The sequence below is a fragment of the Bufo bufo genome, chromosome 2 (genome assembly GCF_905171765.1).
Source record: "Bufo bufo chromosome 2, aBufBuf1.1, whole genome shotgun sequence".
Classification (NCBI taxonomy): Eukaryota; Metazoa; Chordata; class Amphibia; order Anura; family Bufonidae; genus Bufo; species Bufo bufo.
In genome coordinates, this window is record NC_053390.1 from 540181357 (window position 1) to 540202344 (window position 20988).

Here is a 20988-nt window from a genome sequence, read left to right on the forward strand (position 1 = left end):
AATTTAGCCAATATAATAATCATTTCCCATCTTAGTCCTAGTTCACAAGTCGCTGATTTCAATCAGTGTTTGGTCAGTTGAAACCAAGTGTGAGTCAGAAAACACAAAAAATTTGCAGATCTTTCTCTAATATGTCATCTCTGTGTAGGCTCCAGTCCTGGTTTTTGCTCACAATCACTGATGGAAATCAATGACCAAACACTGATGTGTGAACTAGGCCTTAAGCTATGTTCACATTAGCGCCATATCTTTAAATGGATTGTAACAAATTGTGAAGGCCCTCATTGACTTATAATTGGGTCATACAGATGTCCGTCACAATTCCACTATATTTGGCAGCTAGAAAAGCTCTGCAGATTCTACTTTTCTTTCCATCCAAAATTCTAGAAGCTCCGATGGTCTGGGAACAGCAACACTGTAAAGAGAACTATACTTATCAGCTTAATTGTTTGCTTCCTGTAAAATGCTAGTTTGTAAATAGATTTCACTGGGAAAAAATGAAACACCTAGAAAACCGACACAAAACAATATTCATGGAAAAAGTTGATGTATTTTTTTTTGTTACTGATGCAATTTAGAACACACGGTTGCTCTGAAATTAGAAAGACCACCTTTGATTAACATCAATCAGATATTTTTCGCCACGGTGACCGAGACGCACTAAAATGCTGCAGTATGGTATCCAGATAATTGACTCAGACAAGGGGACAATGAAATGTTAAAAACCAATGTTCAACAAAGAGGTCATTACATTTTCAGCAAATGACTTTTTGTTGCAGGTTACTAATGAGCCTCCGAAAGGTCTTCGTGCTAATATCCGTCGCGCATTTACAGAAATTACTCCTACATTCTTTGAAGAGCATCTACTTGGCAGGAAATGGAGGAAAGTTATTTTTGGAATTTGCTTTTTCCATGCCATCATTCAGGTGAGTCTCCAGTTTTACTGACTAATCTTAGCAGACCATGCACTGGAAAACATAATGGGCACTGTACCATAGAGTTACGTTATTTAGGCTAATATTATAATACGATTTATGTATGTGCCAGGCAGTGCATAACTATGACCAAATAAAGTTCATTTATGGAAAGACTTTATTTGTAATTTTACAGTAGCAGCTCCAGCAGCTGTATATAATATCTGTGCAGAATGATTGCATTTCTTATGCCCTTGGATCTATGTCTGCAATGTGAAATGTTCTTAAAAGCTGCCATACACTTATTTATTTAACAGATAATGTATGCACGGTATCAGTTCTGTCAATATGGAATGATCATTTTCTACATCACAGCATTTGGGGGTTGTCTGGGGATACGTACAGGTGCCGGCAGCCTGCTTCTACAGTCGTGGCCAAAAGTTTTGAGAATGACACAAATATTAGTTTTCACAAAGTTTGCTGCTAAACTGCTTTTAGATCTTTGTTTCAGTTGTTTCTGTGATGTAGTGAAATATAATTACACGCACTTCATAAGTTTCTAAGGCTTTTATCGACAATTACATGACATTTATGCAAAGAGTCAGTATTTGCAGTGTTGGCCCTTCTTTTTCAGGACCTCTGTAATTCGACTGGGCATGCTCTCAATCAACTTCTGGGCCAATTCCTGACTGATAGCAACCCATTCTTTCATAATCACTTCTTGGAGTTTGTCAGAATTAGTGGGTATTTGTTTGTCCACCCGCCTCTTGAGGATTGACCACAAGTTCTCAATGGGATTAAGATCTGAGGAGTTTCCAGGCCATGGACCCAAAATGTCAACGTTTTGGTCCCCGAGCCACTTAGTTATCACTTTTGCCTTATGGCACGGTGCTCCATCGTGCTGGAAAATGCATTGTTCTTCACCAAACTGTTGTTGGATTGTTGGAAGAAGTTGCTGTTGGAGGGTGTTTTGGTACCATTCTTTATTCATGGCTGTGTTTTTGGGCAAAATTGTGAGTGAGCCCACTCCCTTGGATGAGAAGCAACCCCACACATGGTCTCAGGATGCTTTACTGTTGGCATGACACAGGACTGATGGTAGCGCTCACCTTTTCTTCTCCGGACAAGCCTTTTTCCAGATGCCCCAAACAATCGGAAAGAGGCTTCATCGGAGAATATGACTTTGCCTCAGTCCTCAGCAGTCCATTCACCATACTTTCTGCAGAAGATCAATCTGTCCCTGATGGTTTTTTTTGGTGAGAAGTGGCTTCTTTGCTGCCCTTCTTGACACCAGGCCAACTTCCAAAGTCTTCGCCTCACTGTGCGTGCAGATGCGCTCACACCTGCCTGCTGCCATTCCTGAGCAAGCTCTGCACTGGTGGCACTCCGATCCCGCAGCTGAATCCTCTTTAGGAGACGATCCTGCCGCTTGCTGGACTTTCTTGGACGCCCTGAAGCCTTCTTAACAAGAATTGAACCTCTTTCCTTGAAGTTCTTGATGATCCTATAAATTGTTGATTGAGGTGCAATCTTAGTAGCCACAATATCCTTGCCTGTGAAGCCATTTTTATGCAACGCAATGATGGCTGCACGCGTTTCTTTGCAGGTCACCATGGTTAACAATGGAAGAACAATGATTTCAAGCATCACCCTCCTTTTAACATGTCAAGTCTGCGATTTTAACCCAATCAGCCTGACATAATGATCTCCAGCCTTGTGCTCGTCAACATTCTCACCTGAGTTAACAAGACGATTACTGAAATGATCTCAGCAGGTCCTTTAATGACAGCAATGAAATGCAGTGGAAAGGTTTTTTTGGGATTAAGTAAATTTTCATGGCAAAGAAGGACTATGCAATTCATCTGATCACTCTTCATAACATTCTGGAGTATATGCAAATTGCTATTATAAAAACTTAAGCAGCAACTTTTCCAATTTCAAATATTTATCTAATTCTCAAAACTTTTGGCCACGACTGTACTACTGAAAGGATCATACTTACCTGCTCACAGCCATTACACTCCTCAGAGCTGGCACCCTGGTCTCTATCTTCCAGTCTGGAGTTTGTTCTCTTCCTCCCCAACATGGATATGGTCACCTGATCCTCTTCAGCCAACCATTGGCTTCAATAGTGATGTGTCCACAAGAGGTATATCATCGCTGAAACCAGAAGTTGCCTGAAGAGGATCAGGTGTCCATGCCCATGCTGGAGAGGAAGAAAACAAACCCTGGAACGGAAGCTAGAGACGCGACAGCCAGTGAGGAGGACTGGAACAACAGGGAGCAGGTAAGTATGATCCTTTCAGTAGGAGAGGCAGGCTGCCGGGACCTGTTAGAATTTATATAAAAAAATTGGAAAAAAAAGCAATTCTGCATTTTAGATTCTAGCAAAAAGAAAAAAAGGGGGGATAATCAAATATAAATATTGAAGATCACCTATGATTGCGAAAAGTACACTAGGAAAGTGATCCAAAATTAGTTTGATAGGTATAAAACGTAACTTTTAATATTGTTACCTTCTAAAATAGATAGACCTTAAAGGGAACCTGTCACCGGGATTTTGTGTATAGAGCTGAGGACATGGGTTGCTAGATGGCTGCTAGCTCATCCGCAATACCCAGTCCCCATAACTCTGTGTGCTTTTATTGTATAAAAAAAAGATTTGATGCATATGCAAATTAACCTGAGATGAGTCCTGTACATGAGATGAGTCAGGGACAGGACACATCTCAGGTTAATTTGCATATGTATCAAATCGGGTTTTTTACACAATAAAAGCATACAGGGACTGGGTATTGCGGATGTGCTAGCGGCCATCTAGCAACCTATGTCCTCAGCCCTATACACAAAATCCCGGTGACAGGTTCCCTTTAAGATAAATCAAAATGACACAATAGACAAACAATAATAGAAAAAAGATAGTAGTAGGAACTGTGGTGCAAGGCGGCACACATAAATGAAACCCGTCTGTCCTACCACCCCGTTGTTGGGTTCTTAAATGCATCCGTGATCCAGGAAAACAAAAAGAGGCTGTCCCTGGGATAGATAGAGATGCTAAATGTTTGACGGGATATGGGATAAAATGTCCCTAAAATTGCCCTACGGAACCTTTCCCTAAATGCATGTTTCGCCTTCAAATGAGAAACAAAAGACTCAGGGGAACCACAGGGGAGCTGAGCTGAGAATATACAGTGGATATAAAAAGTCTACACACCCCTGTTAAAATGTCAGGTTTCTGTGCTGTAAAAAAATGAGACAAAGATAAATCATTTCAGAACTTTTTCCACCTTTAATGTGACCTATAAACTGTACCACTCAATTGAAAAACAAACTGAAATCTTTTAGGTGGAGGGAAGAAAACAAAAGAAAAACTAATATAATGTGGTTGCATAAGTGTGCACACCCTGTTATAACTGGGGATGTAGCTGTGTTCAGAATTAAGCAATCACATTCAAAATCATGTTAAATAGGAGTCAGCATACACCTGCCATCATTAAAGTGCCTCTGATTAACCCCAAATAAAGTTCAGCTGCTCTAGCTGGTCTTTAATTTTCTTAGTCACATCCCACAGCAAAAGCCATAGTCCACAGAGAGCTTCCAAAGCATCAGAGGGATCTCATTGTTAAAAGGTATCAGTCAGGAGAAGGGTACAAAATAATTTCCAAGGCATTAGATATACCATGGAACACAGTGAAGACAGTCATCATCAAGTGGAGAAAATATGGCACAACAGTGACATTACCAAGAACTGGACATCCCTCCAAAATTGATGAAAAGACGAGAAGAAAACTGGTCTGGGAGGCTACCAAGAGGCCTACAGCAACATTAAAGGAGCTGCAGGAATATCTGGAAAGTACTTGCTGTGTGGTACATGTGACAACAATCTCCCATATTCTTCATATGTCTGGGCTATGGGGTAGAGTGGCAAGATGAAAGCCTTTTCTTACGAAGAAAAACATCCAAGCCAGGCTATATTTTGCAAAAACACATCTGAAGTCTCCCAAAAGCATGTGGGAAAAGGTGTTATGGTCTGATGAAACCAAGGTTGAACTTTTTGGCCATAATTTCAAAAGATATGTTTGGTTCAAAAACAACACTGCACATCGCCAAAAGAACACCATACCCACAGTGAAGCATGGTGGTGGCAGCATCATGCTTTGGGGCTGTTTTTCTTCAGCTGGAACTGGGGCCTTGGTTAAGCTAGAGGGGATTATGAACAGTTCCAAATACCAGTCAATATTGGCACAAAACCTTCAGGCTTCTGCTAGAAAGCTAAACATGAAGAGGAACTTCATCTTTCAGCATGACAACAACCCAAAGCATACATCCAAATCAACAAAGGACTGGCTTCACCAGAAGAAGATTAAAGTTTTGGAATGGCCCAGCCAGAGCCCAGACCTGAATCTGATTGAAAATCTGTGGGGTGATCTGAAGAGGGCTGTGCACAGGAGATGCCCTCGTAATCTGACAGATTTGGAGTGTTTTTGCAAAGAAGAGTAGGCAAATCTTGCCAAGTAAAAATGTGCCATGCTGATAGACTCATACCCAAAAAGACTGAGTGCTGTAATAAAATCAAAAGGTGCTTCAACAAAGTATTAGTTTAAGGGTGTGTACACTTATGCAACCATATTATTTATCTACCTAAAAGATTTCAGTTTGTTTTTCAATTGAGTTCTGAAATTATTTATCTTTGTCTCATTTTTTTACAGCACAGAAACCTGACATTTTAACAGTGGTGTGTAGACTTTTTATATCCACTGTACTAATCAGTACAAAGATAGGTACTGTTGAGCAGCAGTGCGGGTAATAATGCGTTACCACCGCACATATCTGCTCAAATAGTACCACCAGCTCAGGGGCATAGCTATGGGCTGTTCCTGTGCTCCTTCTTATGCAAATTTGCTCCTGGGCTGGTGGGAGTCTACCATAGACTTTAGGGATGGAACGTCAATTGAGTACAGGGGCCATATCACTATGTGCCCGGTACATTGATGATATTTTGATCATTTGGAATGATACTAAAACAAGCAAATGTCAAACAAGCAAATGATCTTAGGGCTAGGTTCCAATCCAGAGGTTATCCAGACCATGTGTTGAAAACAGCTTACCAGGAAGCCATATCTACAGACCGCACAGAATTTCTGGTACCCAAAGAAAAGACTAATGTTAATCAAAAGATCCTTTTGATTGCCACCTTTGATGGCGCTGCGGGACAAGCCAGGGGGATCTTTAATAGACACTCACCCATTCTCCTTATGGACCCTGACATTAGGGACATAATCCATGAATATCCACAGATTACATTTAGGAAGGGCAGTAGTCTTAAGGATTTCCTGATCCACAGCCACTACACCTCCGTTCCCCGGAGTGGAACTTGGTTAGATTGTATTAGGTTGTTTTAGGTGTAGTGGTTGTATGGCTTGTGGTGCCATTCAGAGTGGTAAATCCTTTTATAGTACCAATTTACAATGTAGTTTTCCCATTAGGGACTTTATTAACCACTTCCAGACCAGGCCATTTACCCCCTTCCTGACCAGGCCTAATTTTGCAAATCTGACATATGTCACTTTATGTGGTAATAACTTTAGAACGCTTTTACTTATCCAAGCCATTCAGAGATTGTTTTCTTGTGACACATTGTACTTCATGTTAATGGTAAATTTGAGTCAATATGTTTTACCCTTTATTTATAAAAAAAATCCAAAATGAAAAAATTCACAGTTTTCTAAATTTGAATCTCTCTGCTTTTGAAACAGAAAGTGATTCCTCGTAAACTATTTAATACTTAACATTCTCCATATGTCTACTTTATGTTGGCATCATTTTGTAAATGTCATTTTATTTTTTTAAGACGTTAGAAGGCTTAGAATTTTCAAAACCCACTTTTTAAGGACCAATTCAGGTCTGAAGTCACTTTGTGGGGCTTACCCAGTGGAAACCCCCCATAAATGACTCCATTGTAGAAACTAAACCCCTCAAGTTACAGCCAAACAAAACTTAATATTTATTACCCTGATTCTGCGGTTGACATAAACACCCCAAATGTGGTCGTAAACTGCTGTACAGGCACACGGCAGGGCGCAGAAGAAAAGGAGCGCCGTATGTTTTTTGGAAGGCAGATTTTGCTGAACTGGTTTTCAGATGCCATGTCCCATTTGAACCCCCCCTAAAGCACCCTTACAGTAGAAACTCCCAAAAATGTATCCCATTTTGTAAACTAGGGGATAAGGTGCCAGTTTTATTGGTACTATTTGGGGTACATATGATTTTTAATTGCTCTATATTAAATGTTTTGGCACGGTTTTTATTTTTTATATTTTACAACATTCATCTGACAGGTTAGATCATGGGCTATTTTTATAGAGCAGGTTGTTACGGACGCAATGATATCAAATCTGTCTACTTTCTTTGTTTATTTCAGTTTTACATAATAAAGCATTTTTGAAAAAAAAATGATTTTTGTCTCCATTTTCTGAACGTCATTTATTTACACTTATTTACACTTTATGGGGCAAGGTGACCAAAAACTGATTGTTTTAGCACAGTTTTTATTTATTTATTTTTACAGAGTTCAACTGAGAGGTTAAGTCATGGGACATTTTTATAGAGCAGATCGTTATGGATGTGGCAATACCTAATATGTATACTTTTTCTTACTTATTTAAGTTTTCCACAATAATAGCATTTTTGAAACAAAAAATGATGTTTTAGTGTCTCCCTAGTCTGAGAGCCATAACTTTTTTTTATTTTTAGACCGATTGTCTTAGTTATAGTCAAATATTTTGCGGAATGAGTTTACGGTTGGTTTGGTACTAATTTGGGGGGCATCTGCCTTTTTTATCGCTTGGTGTTGCACTCTATGTGATAGGTGACAAAAAATTTGCTTTTTAGGCACCTTTTTCTTTTTCTTTTTATTACGGTGTTCACATGAGGGGTTAGGTCATGTGATATTTTTATAGAGCTGGTTGTTATGGACGCGGCAATACCTAATACCTATTTTTTATTTATTTCACTTTAACACAATAATAGCATTTTTGAAACAAAAAATGTTTAATGTCTCCATGTTCTGAGAGCTCTAGTTTTTTTTAGCGATTTTCTGTGTGTGCAGGGAGGGAGAGAGCTTCCAACGAGTCCCTGCGCTGCTGTGATGGGGACCCGATGGCAGGGAGGGCAGCCCGATGCCTTCCTTAGGCATCGTGGCTGCATTCTGTGACAGCCTGTGAGATCCAGCCCTCTGGATCTCATAGGCAAGAAGGCTGTAAGTGTATTACACTGGGTATACACTTACAACCAATGCATCACAATACAGAAGTATTGTTATTGTAAAGTCCCAGAGTGAGACAAAAAAAAGTTTTAAAAAAGTTACATAAAAAATAAAGTTTTAACAAAAAAATTTAAAGTTTAAAGTAAGAAAAAAAGCGTATTTTTCCCAAAATAAAGTACTTTTTTTTTAAATAGCGAAAAAAAGAACAGTAGACATATTAGGTATCACCACGTTCGTATCAACTGGCTCTATAAAAATCCCGCAAAAAATGAGCTCCTATCCAAGGCAATCGCCCAAAAAATAAAAAAAAATATGTCTCTCAGACTATGGAGAGACTAAAACATGATTTTTTTGTTTAAAAATGCTTTCATTGAGTTAAATGTAAAAAAAAAAAGACATATTAGGTATTTACGCGTTCGTAACAAGCTGCTGTATAAAAATACCACATGACCCTAACCCCTCAGGTGAACACAGTAAAAAAAAAAAAAAAACGGGTAAAAATTTATTTTTATTTTGGTCACCTTACATCACAGTGTGATACCAAGCGATCAAAAAGTCATATGCACCCCAAAATAGTGGAAATCAAACCGTCATCTCATCCCGCAAAAATGATACCCTACCTAAGACAATGGCCCCAAAATTGAAAAAACTATGGCTCTCAGACTATGTAGACACTAAAACATGATTTTTTTTTTGTTTCAAAAATATCATAAAACTTAAATAAATAAATAAAAATGTATAGATATTAGGTATTTCCACGTCCGTGACGACCTGGTCTATAAAAATATCACATGACCTAACCCCTCAGGTGTCATAAAAGCCATTTTTTGTCACCTTACATCACAAAAAGTGTAATACCAAGAGATCAAAAAGTCATACGCACCCTAAAATAGTACCAATCAAACCATCATCTCATACCGAAAAAATGAGCCCCTACATAAGATAGTTGCCCAAAAAATAAAAAGAACTATAGGTTTCACAATATGGAGACAGAAATTATTATTTTTTTTTTTAAATGCTTTATTATGTAAAACTGAAACAAACAACCAAAAAAAGTAATCATCATATTTGGTATTTTTGCGTCCTTAACAACCTGCACTATAGAAATACCACATGATCTAACCTGCCAGATGAACATTGTAAATAACAAAAAATAAAAACGGTGCCAAAACAGCTATTTTTTGTTACCTTGCCTCACAAAAAGTGTAATATAGAGCAACCAAAAATCATATGTACCCTAAAATAGTACCAACAAAACTGCTAGCTTATCCCGTAGTTTCCAAAATAGGGTAATTTTTTGGGAGTTTCTACTCTAGGGGTGCATCAGGGGGTCTTCAAATGTGACATGGCAGCTTAAAAGTTTGGCTTAAAAGTTTGACTTAGAAGAAGGCTTAGAAGTTTGGAAGCAAATCTTGAAATTTTTCGGAAAATTTCCAAAACCCACTTTTTAAGGACCAGTTCAGGTCTGAAGTCACTTTGTGAGGCTTACATAATAGAAACTGTAATGAGCCCCTGCTCGCTCTATTCTGCTCTCACGGCACTCCCTAATGTGACCACAATATCTGCTGGTTCCGCCGTTGATGATCCGATCTCAAACGACCGCTCGTGTCGTTTTAATTTTCACAGAACTAACACCAGTCAGGCTGTATGTGAGTTCAAACTGACAAAATTCTTTATTGAATACCCCACATATATTTATATTGACAGTTGGAACACCTCTTTCAATTGGTAAATTGTAAAACCCCCTCTGATTGGCTATGCAAATGAGGTAAGCAGGGATTAGTTCAAGAGCTTGGCTGGGAGGCAGATGGGTGTGGCCATTGTCACAGAGAGATTCAAACCATGACATTACCCCCCCCCCCTCCCGGGAAACAGTCCAGCAGCCACAGTAGGACCCTCACCGGGTCAACTCGAGGATGTTGGAAAAGTAGTCTTAAGATTCCAGGTCCGTCTGCCGGGATAATCCATCCGCATTCCCGTTTTGAGGCCCTGGCCAATATTGTATGGTGAAATTGTAGGGTTGCAAAGCCAGGCTCCACCTTAGTAATCAGCCATTCTCTCCCGCCACCTGGTTTAGCCATATCAAGGGATTGTGGTCCGTCATGACGGTAAAAGAGCGTCCATACACGTAGGGCTGCAATTTCTTTAAAGCCCAGACTAAAGCCAAACATTATTTTTGCACGGCAGCATATCCAACTTCACGGGGTAACAACTTGCGGCTGAGATACGCCACCGGGTGCTCCTTCCCGTCATTGCCAACTTGACTTAGTACGGCTCCCAGTCCGAACATGGAGGCGTCTGTATGTACGACAAAGCGTTTGTTAGGATCGGGTGCCGCCAGTATGGGAGCTTGTGTTAGGGTGGTTTTCAACTGTTGAAATGCTGTTTCGCACTCCGGGGACCACAGGACCTGTCTAGGGAGATTCTAGGAGATGTCACTATAGTGGGGTACAAACTTTCTGTAGTACCCAGCTATCCCTAAAAATGCAAGTACCTGGGTCTTGGTTCTGGGAACCGGCCAGTTTAGGATGGCCTCGATTTTTGCAGGCTCCGGCCTCTGCTTCCCACATCCCACTCAATGTCCCAGATTTTGTACCTCAGACATCCCGATATTACACTTGTCTGGCTTCAGGGTCAGGCCTGCAACTCTGATTCTGTCTAGCACTATGCACAGGTGTCTGAGATGCTCTTCCCATGTCTGGCTATAGATTGCGATGTCATCAAGATATGCGCATGCAAAATCCTGCAGAACACCGAGGAGTTGATCTATCATTCGTTGGAAGGTAGCCGGAGCATTTTTCATCCCGAATGGCATTACCCGTAACTGGTAAAGGCCAAACGGGGTGATGAAGGCCGACTTTGGAATGGTGTCCGCCTCCAGGGGAATCTGCCAGTATCCCTTACACAGGTCAATAGTAGTCAGATAATGTCCCTGAGCTATTTTGTCCAACAATTCGTCCACTCGGGGCATGGGGTAGGCGTCTCTCACAGTACAGTCATTTAATCGCCTATAGTCCACACAAAATCGGGTCGTGCCATCCTGTTTTGCGACTAATACTACAGGGGAAGCCCAGGGGCTTGCTGATGGTTCGATCACCCCTAACTCAAGCATCTCCCTAATCTCTGCTCTCATCCCTTCTTGCACAGCTCCGGGAATCCTATAGGCTGATTGTCTCAGGGGCTTCTGCCCGAGGGTCTCCACCTTGTGCACTGCCAAGTGAGTGTATTCAGGGAGTGTTGACAACATCTCTTTCTGTTCCTGGAGTAATTCCCTGACCTGTTCTTGTTCCTGGGGTCCTAACCAATCTCCTAACTGAACATCTTCCACCCCCCCAAAACGGTTACTGATTGCGGGGAGCTCCAGCATCGGCAGGTATTCAGAGTCCCCGGTGGCAGGAGCGCATATGGCGGCTACTGCCTCAGCCCTCTCGTGATAGGCCTTTATCATATTGATGTGGAATGTTCTCTTAATTCTTGTGTCTGCACAGCTGGCGACCACGTAGGTGGTGTCGCACTGCTGTTTTACCACCTGATAGGGGCCCTGCCAGGAGACCTGTAATTTATTTTGCTTCAAGGGTTTTAGTACTAGGACCTTATGTCCGACACAAAAAGTGCGATTCCGAGCAGATCGATCATACCAAACCTTCTGCTGACGCTGGGCTTATTGCATATTCTCATGGACTAGCTCGGTAAGTTCCCGTAGTCGCTCCCTGAGTTCCAAGACGTAACTAAGGATGGGGAGGCCTTCCGGATCCTCTCCCCCTTTCCACTGGGCCCTCACTAAGTCTAAGGGTCCCCTAACCCTTCGCCCATACAGCTCAAATGGTGAAAAACCTGTAGACTCTTGAGGTACCTCCCTGTAGGCGAACAGTTGGTGAGGAAGATATTTCTCCCAATCCTTCCTACTCTCCACGAAGGCCTGAAGTAGCTGTTTTAGGGTCCAGTTAAATCTCTCACACAGCCCGTTCGTTTGGGAGTGGTAGGGTGCGCTCTGGAGGGTTTTAATACCACAGAGGCGCCAGAGCTGCTGGGTCAGCTCGGCGGTGAACTGATTTCCTTGATCAGACAATATCTCCTGGGGAAATCCTACCCTAGTGAACACCTGCAGTAAGGCATCAGCTACCGTGTCAGCCTGGATATTGGATAGGCGAATGGCTTCCGGGTAGCGGGTGGCGTAATCCACCACTGTAAAAATATACTTCTTCCCAGTGGCACTGGGGCGGGCCGAGGGGCTAATAATGTCTACTGCTATCCGGCTAAAGGGTTCCCTAATTATCGGCATGGGGTGCAGAGAGGCTTTTGGATGATCCCCCGCCTTTCCTACCCTCTGGCAGGTCTCACAGGTCCGGCAGTATTCTCGTACCGCTGCATGTAACCTAGGCCAGAAGAAAGCACGAGACAACTGACTCCGGGTCTTAGCTATCCCTAAATGTCCGGCCAAGGGGATATCGTGAGCCAGCCTCAATAGCTCATGTCTGTACTTCTGGGGTACGACTAGCTGTTTGTGGGGGCCCTCGCGCTTCCCGTTGCCCACCCCTTCAGTGTAACGATAAAGAAGCCCTCCCTCCCACTCTATTCTGTCTTCCCCATACCCCCCTGGAACCTTGCCCGCCCTGTCCGAATAGCACGCTAAAGTAGGGTCTCTCCGGGTTTCTTGCCTAACGTCGGAAGGAGAATCCCAGGACATGGGGTTGTCAAGTCGGGGTAACGTGGGAGGATTTGGTCTTACCTGGGTCCCCATAGGAGTGGAGTTGCCTTGTAGGTGGCCTTGTTGTCGGGTGGTCACGGCCATGGAGGTCTCTGGTGCAAATGAAGAAGTCAAATGCCCCAAGTCGTTCCCCAAAAGTACTTCCACAGGTAACTCACGGAGTATCCCTACTCGCACTTGTCGCTTCCCTGAGCCCCAATCCAGGTGAACTCTGGCGGTGGATAAATGCAGCACCTTGCCCCCTGCTACCCTGACTGCCACAGTCTGGACGGTTCGGGCCGACTGAGGAACCATGTGAGGCTGAATAAGGGTAATCGTAGTCCCGGAATCACGAAGTCCCTGTGCCGGCTGCCCATTAACCCATACCGCCTGACGATGGTGCTGCCGATTATCTTCAGCTGCGGCCTGGACTGGATCAGCCTCGAACAGCTCGCCAAACTCTTCCGGAACATCTAGAGGGTTGGCCTCATTCTGGAGGCAATAAGTCGCCGACCTGAATGACTGGGCAGTCTCTTGGTACCTCGGGGACTGGTTAGGGCTATAACGCTGCAGATGACCCGTCTGATTACATGTATAGCACTTAGGCCCGGTAGAAGGTTTTGATCGGACTAAGGGTCTAGAGGCAGCCCACTGAGATACTGGAGTTGGGCTCGAGGTCGGTACACTGGGCCGCGGTAGTGGATAGCGCTGGCCTCCAATGGATCTCCGAGAGTCCAGATATTCATCGGCCAAAGTCGCTGCTTGCTGTACCATCTGTGGCCGCTTATCTCGCACCCAATCCCGTACTATCGGAGGGTTGTGGTCAAAGAACTGCTCTAAGAGAATTAGCTGGGTGATGTCCTCTATGGTATAAGCATGGCTTCCCTGGAACCAGCCCTTGAGGTTCCGCTGCAGACGATGTGCCCACTCCACGTAAGTTAGGTTGCTTTGTTTCCGGGATTCTCAAAACTTAATCCGTCTGGCTTCAGGGGTAATGGCAAATCGGGCTAGCAGGGCTTCTTTTACCCGGTCATAATCCATGGCGTCCTCATCCTCCATGGCCCGATACGCATCCGCAGCTTTGCCAGTTAGGTTACTTAACAGTAAGGCGACCCGATCTTGGGACGGCACTTTATGTATCTGGCACAGTCTCTCAAAGTCCTGGAGGAACTCTTCTATTTCCTCCTCCTACTTCCTTAAATAATTTGAAAGCGCGAAAGGGCAACTTACGGACAGGTTATGTATCTCTAGGTGTTGTGTCTGATTGCTGTATTTCCGCCATTCTCCACTCATGTCGCTCTAGTTCTCTCTCTTGCCGCTTATCCTGCAGCTGGATATCTCTGATGGCATTCTGTATGGCGGTCTCGGATGGGTTGGCACCATATAATGCCAACCACTCTCTAACTCATTGCTGAAACAAGTCTTCCACGGACCGAGGTCCAGCATCACCATCCCTCTGATCCATCTCAGCTAACTCACTGATCAAGGTGGCCTTGTTCTTTGTCCCAGCGATCCCTTCTCGGCTCTCAAGTAAATCTTTCAGCGTGTCTCTCCTGCAGGCTGCGTACCTGGTCATTCCTAGTTGTGATTTGGAGTGTCCCAGTAACTGGAGAGCCAATCCCACCGCTGCCACTAATGTAACGAGCCCCTGCTCGCTCTATTCTGCTCTCACGGCACTCCCTAATGTGACCACAATATCTGCTGGTTCCGCCGTTGATGATCCGGCCTCAAACGGCCGCTCGTGTCGTTTTAATTCTCACAGAACTAACACCAGTCAGGCTGTATGTGAGTTCAAACTGACAAAATTCTTTATTGAATGCCCCACATATATTTATATTGACAGTTGGAACACCTCTTTCAATTGGTAAATTGTAAAACCCCCTCTGATTGGCTATGCAAATGAGGTAAGCAGGGATTAGTTCAAGAGCTTGGCTGGGAGGCAGATGGGTGTGGCCATTGTCACAGAGAGATTCAAACCATGACAGAAACCACCCAAAAATGACCCCATTTTAGAAACTACACCCCTCAAGGTATACAAAACTGATTTTACAAACTTTGTTAACCCTTTAGGTGTTCCACAAGAATTGATAGAAAATGGAGCTGAAATTTCTGAATTTCGCTTTTTTGGCAGATTTTACATTTTAATCCATTTTTGCCAGTAGCAAAGCAAGGGTTAACAGCCAAATAAAACTCAATATTTATTACCCTGATTCTGCGGTTTGCAGAAACACCCCACATGTGATCGTAAACTGCTGTACGGGCACACGGCAGGGCGCAGAAGAAAAGGAGCGCCATATGGTTTTTAGTAAATTTAGCTGAACTAGTTTTTAGATGCCATGTCCCATTTGAAGCCCCCCCTGATGCACCCCTACAGTAGAAACTCAAAAAAGTGACCACATTTTGGAAACTACGGGATAAGGTGGCAGTTTTATTGGTACTATTTTGGGGTACATATGATTTTTAATTGCTCTATATTAAGTTTTTTGTGAGGCAAGGTAACAAAAAAATTTATGTTTTGGCACCGTTTTTATTTTTTATTATTACAGCGTTTACCTGAGGGATTAGTTCATGTGACTTTTTTATAGAGCAGATCGTTACGCATGTGGCAATACCTAATATGTCTACTTTTTCTTATTTAAGTTTTACACAATAATAGCATTTTGAAACCGAAATAATGACATTTTAGTGTCTCCATAGTCTGAGAGCCATAGCTTTTTTATTTTTTGACCAATTCTCTTAGTAGGGTCTCATTTTTTGTGGGATGAGGTCACGGTCTGATTGGTACTATTTTGGGGGGCATACGCCTTTTTGATTAATTGCTGTGGCAATTTTTGTGATGTAATGTGACAAAAATTGCTTCTTTTTTTTTTTTTTTACGGTGTTCACCTGAGTGGTTAGCTCATGTGATATTTTTATAGAGCTGTTTGTTATGGACGTGGCGATACCTAATATGTATACTTTTTTTTTTTTCTTCACTTTAGCACAATAATAGCAGTTTTGAAACAAAAAAAAAAGATGTTTTGGTGTCTCCATGTTCTGAGAGCTATAGTTTTTTTTATTTTTTGGGAGATTGTCTTAGGTAGGGGCTCATTTTTTGCGGGATGAGGTGACGGTTTTATTGATACCATTTTGGGGGGCATACGCCTTTTTTATCGCTCGGTGTTGCACTTTTTGTGATGTAAGGTGACAAAAATGGCATTTTTTTACACCGTTTTTTTAATGTGGTTTATCGGACAGGGTGGATCATGTGATATATTTATAAAGCCAGTCATTACGGACGGGCCGATACCTAATATGTGTGAGTTTTTTTTTTTCCGTTTTTTATTATAAAATAAGTGGAAAGGGGCGTTTTTTTCTTTTTAACTTTATTAATTTTATTACTTTGTTAATTTTATTAAAAACACTTTTTACTTATTCTTCTTTACTAACAGGTTGCCTAAGAGACCCAGCCTGAGGCTGGATCTCCTCGGCTCCTGTAGAAGGCAGTTCCCGATGCCGTGCAAGGCATTGGGCAGCCTCTGCACGGCATTGGGCTGCCTTGTGTCGCATCGGGTCCCCGCCACAGCAGCGCGGGAACTCGATGCGATCTCTCACCCGACACAAACCTCAGCGCGGACCGCGGCATAGAAGGGGTTAATCCGCCGGCATCGGCTTTTACAGCGATGCCGGCGGATACAGCAGGGGTCCGGCTACCATGGACTGCCGGGCCACCTGCAGTGATCGCACCGCTCTGGTGCCCGCGCGATCACTATGACGTACTATTACGTCAAATTGCGGGAACTCAGTGGTTTCCATGATGTAGTAGTATGTCAAAGGTCGGGAAGGGGTTAAAATTATCCCAATGAAATCTGCTTTCCAAAAACCATATGGCTTTCCTTTCCTTCTGCGCCCTGCCATGTGTCTGTACAGCAGTTTACGACCACATATGGGGTGTTTCTGTAAACTACAGAATCAGGGCAATAAATATTGAGTTTTGTTTGGCTATTAGCCCTTGCTTTGTTAGTGGAAATTTTTTTATTAAAATGGAAAATCTGCCCAAAAAGTGAAATTCTGAAATTTCATCTCCATTTTCCATTAATTCTTGTGGAACACCTAAAGGGTTAAAAAAAGTTTGTAAAATCAGTTTTGAATACCTTGATGGGTGTAGTTTCTAAAATAGGGTCATTTTTGGGTGGCTTCTATTATGTAAGCCCCACAAAGTGACTTCAGACCTGAACTGGTCCTTAAAAAGTGGGTTTTGGAAATTTTCTGAAAAATTTCAAGATTTGCTTTTAAACTTATAAGTCTTCTAACGTCCCCAAAAAATAAAATGGCATTCACAAAATGATCCAAAGTAGACATATGAGGAATGTAAAGTAATAACTATTTTTGGAGTTATTACTATCTATTATAAAAGTAGAGAAAATGTAATTTGGAAATTTGCAATTTTTTCCAAATTATTGGTAAATTTGGTATTTTTTTTTATAAATAAAAAAAAAAAAATTTGACTCAATTTTACCACTGTCATGAAGTACAATATGTGACGAGAAAACAATCTCAGAATGGCCTGGATAAGTAAAAGCATTTTAAAGTTATCACCACATAAAGTGACACATGTCAGATTTGCAAAAAATGGCCTGGACAGGAAGGTGAAAACTGGCCCGGGGTTGAAAGTATAAACTGAGGCAGTGCTTTTTTTTATTGCATATGAGAAACTGTAATTGCACTAACTGTTTAGGGTACTTTCACACTAGCGTTAAAGTTTTCTGGTATTGAGTTCCATCATAGGGGCTCAATACCGGAAAAAAAACGCTTCAGTTTTGTCCCCATTCATCATCAATGGGGACAAAACTTAACTGAACAGAACGGAATGCTCCAAAATGCAAACCACAACATGTTATATTTTACTTTCCGTCCTGGGGATGCGGAGCAAAACGGATCCGTCATGACCCCAATGCAAGTCAATGGGGACAGATCAGTTTTCTCTGGCACAATCTGCGACAATTGAAAACGGATCCATCCCCCATTGACTTTCAATGGACTTAATGACGGATCCGTTTTTGGCACTGTTAAAAATGCGTTAAAGATAATACAACCGGATCCGTTCAAACAGATGCAGATGGTTGTATTATCAGTAACGGAAGCGTTTTTGCTGGACCCTGCCGGATCCAGCAAGAACGCTAGTGTGAAAGTAGCCTTAGGATAAATAAAATTTGCCTAAAAAGCAAAAATAATTACAAAATGGTACAATATGCAAAAAGGAAAATCTGTGTAATTTAACTGTGTGTGCTGAAATGGTACACTGCTGTAATGCTGTACTTATGTAAGGTGTCTATAATTTAATCATAGGAAAGAAAAAAGTTTGGACCATTAGGTTGGAACATCTGCTATGAATTTAATGATAGTGACAGAGAATGCGCATTACTGAATTTGAACCTATACTGTCAAGAAGGAAAAATACCATGGGATGCACTTACCTACATAACAGGTAAACTAGGTTTCATTCATCAAGCGATCAGGCTAATTCCCCTCAGTATAGGTATAGCATTAACCTGATAATCAGCTTTTTCCTACTGTTGGATTAGTAATCTGTACTTTATAATGATTCTGGTGCATTGGAAATCTGCTCTATATGCACTGAATTCCAGATGGGCATATGATAGACTTATGTTTATACACAGTAGCCAGTCTGAAGGGGCGGAGCTGCAGGGGAACGGAGAGAGCAGCAGCCTAAACCAATGAGTAGACAGGAGGTGTGTCATAGACTACATTAGACTCCCTGTAGTCACTGTAGCTAAACTATAGCCACAGAGCATAGCTCTGCTCCAATGGTACTGAGTAGGGCTGAGCGAAGTCCAATTTGATCAGAATTTCAGGGAAAATTCGATTCGCCAAAATTTTTAAAATTTGAAAACTGAATTTCCTCGTGCTTCGTGATAGTGAATCAATTTTCTCATACTTACTTCCTCTGTTTGAGCGCGAAGAGTCGGCCGCTGCCATCTTGAGTGAAGATCTCACACAAAATCCCGTCGTAATGTCATGATCACGGGCCGCGCAAGATTTTGCACTACATCTTCAATCAAGATGGCGGCAGCCGGCTCTTCACAATCAAATGGAGGGGGTAAGTATGGTTTTTTAAAATTTTGAAATTTATTTCACACAGTATTATTGCTGTCAGATGCAGCGATCAGCTATGAACACGGCGTCTGAGGGATACAATGATGGGGAGCAGCACAATCGTTGCTCCCTGTCATTACACTCACTACTTACAAAGAAGTAATTCGCCTCGCAGCAAATTTTTTTGTTAAATTATTCGAAGCAGCCGAATCGAATTTTGCAATACTTCGCTCATCACTAGTATTGAGGAAAATAAATAGCAGTTATACATTACCTATAAGTACTGAGTTACATACAATTTCTGAGCTTCTGATTGGATAATCATTTTATCTTATACTTTCCTAAACATACTCTAAAATTTACTTTACAGATTTTTTAGCTATGCTTATATTCCCCATTGCCAATGCAAGAAGCTGGACCCCTAGACAAGATTACCACTGTGTCGCTGTTGTGTCACTCTTCCCATTCATTAAGATAATACCTTTTCAAATGCACTCGGACCCCCTCCAAGAGCTAGAGCATAGAGCAGCTAAGAAAGAGTGATTCTTGCTCTTGTATTCTTGGCCTGTCTGTCTAGTACATAGCTGAGCCATTCATTTGAATGACCATGTGATCTTAAATTACCGTAAATAAGTTGTTCAGTTTAAAAAAAACATTTTCATATTCCCGATAAGTGAAGTTTAAGTTAATAGAGGGGGTTCTCTGTTCTGGATTCTCATGGGCTGGCCAGAGTGGAGAACAGCTACAAATAGCATATCTTCCTGTAGAGAACCTGCCTTGTCCTACATTACACAGGCAACCCATTGATTTGAATGGACACTGTGTAATGCTTAATTTGCCTTTTGATGGCGCTTCATGGAAATTGCTAGTTTTACCCACAGATTACAACTGCTTACAGGCTTTCCCAGCAGAGGGATGCTATCTGATCAACTTACCATCAAGGGAGCCTTAAAAGGATTATCTAAAAGAGAGAAACCCTTTAAGCAACAATGTATGGCTGATGTTGTTGCCCCAGCAATAACTGATTACTAGGCATTTCTGAATCCAAATTCATGGTGTTGACAATGGATCAGACCAACCATTTTACTGTTTTACTGGGGGAGGGGGGGTTAATAAAATGTCCTCAGGATAGGTCATCGGTATCTGATCGGTGGGGGTCTGACTTCCAGCACACCTGCTGATCATCTGTGATCAGGCCAATGATGTCACGCTCATTGGTCACGTGGCCTAGGTGCAGACCCATTCCCAATCAATTGAATGTGCTTGAGTTGAAATGCCAGGCACAGCTGCTATCCAATAAATGGCGCGGCGCTTGATAAGCTGCAAGAAGGCCTCGCCGGTCACTAGAGCCCTGCGGCCTCCTCAAACAGCTGATTGGTGGGGTGCTGGGAGTTAGACCCCACAGATCAGATACTGATAAACTATCCTGGGGAAAGGCCATCAATATAAAACACTCAGAAAACATCTTTAATTCAACTTCAAAGAAATTCATTTTAGAGTTTGGTTGAAATTCAATTGGTTATCTTAACTTGGTTACCTACAGGCATTCTGTAAAGACACGGGCATATTATTATGAATGTTTTACACCGTGACATTGTTGGAACATCAAGATTTAAAGGGATATTCACTTTCTGAACAGAACTTGCCAGAAATGTCTAATAGGTGTGGGTCCCACATCTATGAGAAGAACAGGAGACCTAAACCACTCTTCCAAATTCATGCTGCATACGTTCCCCATGTTAGTGGGTAGAGAAAGATGGCGTTGCTCTGCATTGAAATATACAGCCACCTTTTCTTTTCAGTATATGGGGATCACAGGGTACCATTTTCCCTGTAGGTAAGGGGCCCATCCTATGGAAATGCCATAAATGTTGAAGCTGGGAATATAACCACATTGCTTCAAATTAGGATGTTAAAAAAAAAAAAAAAATATATATATATATATATATATATATATATATATTGGATTACAACATCCAAGGCAGATTATGGCTTTATTAAAATTTACATTAATAGTATGTTATTTT

General features: G+C 41.9%; 1 protein-coding gene across 1 annotated transcript in view; it reads left to right on the forward strand.

Moving 5' to 3' along the window:
* The window catches only part of DNAH6 (dynein axonemal heavy chain 6), a 381291-nt gene that overhangs the window by 327699 nt on the left and 32604 nt on the right, over positions 1–20988 (forward strand). The window contains exons 67-68 of the mRNA XM_040418030.1: positions 780–926; positions 18194–18332. Of these exons, the coding sequence (XP_040273964.1) occupies positions 780–926; positions 18194–18332 (286 nt within the window). The remainder of the gene's footprint in view (positions 1–779; positions 927–18193; positions 18333–20988) is intronic.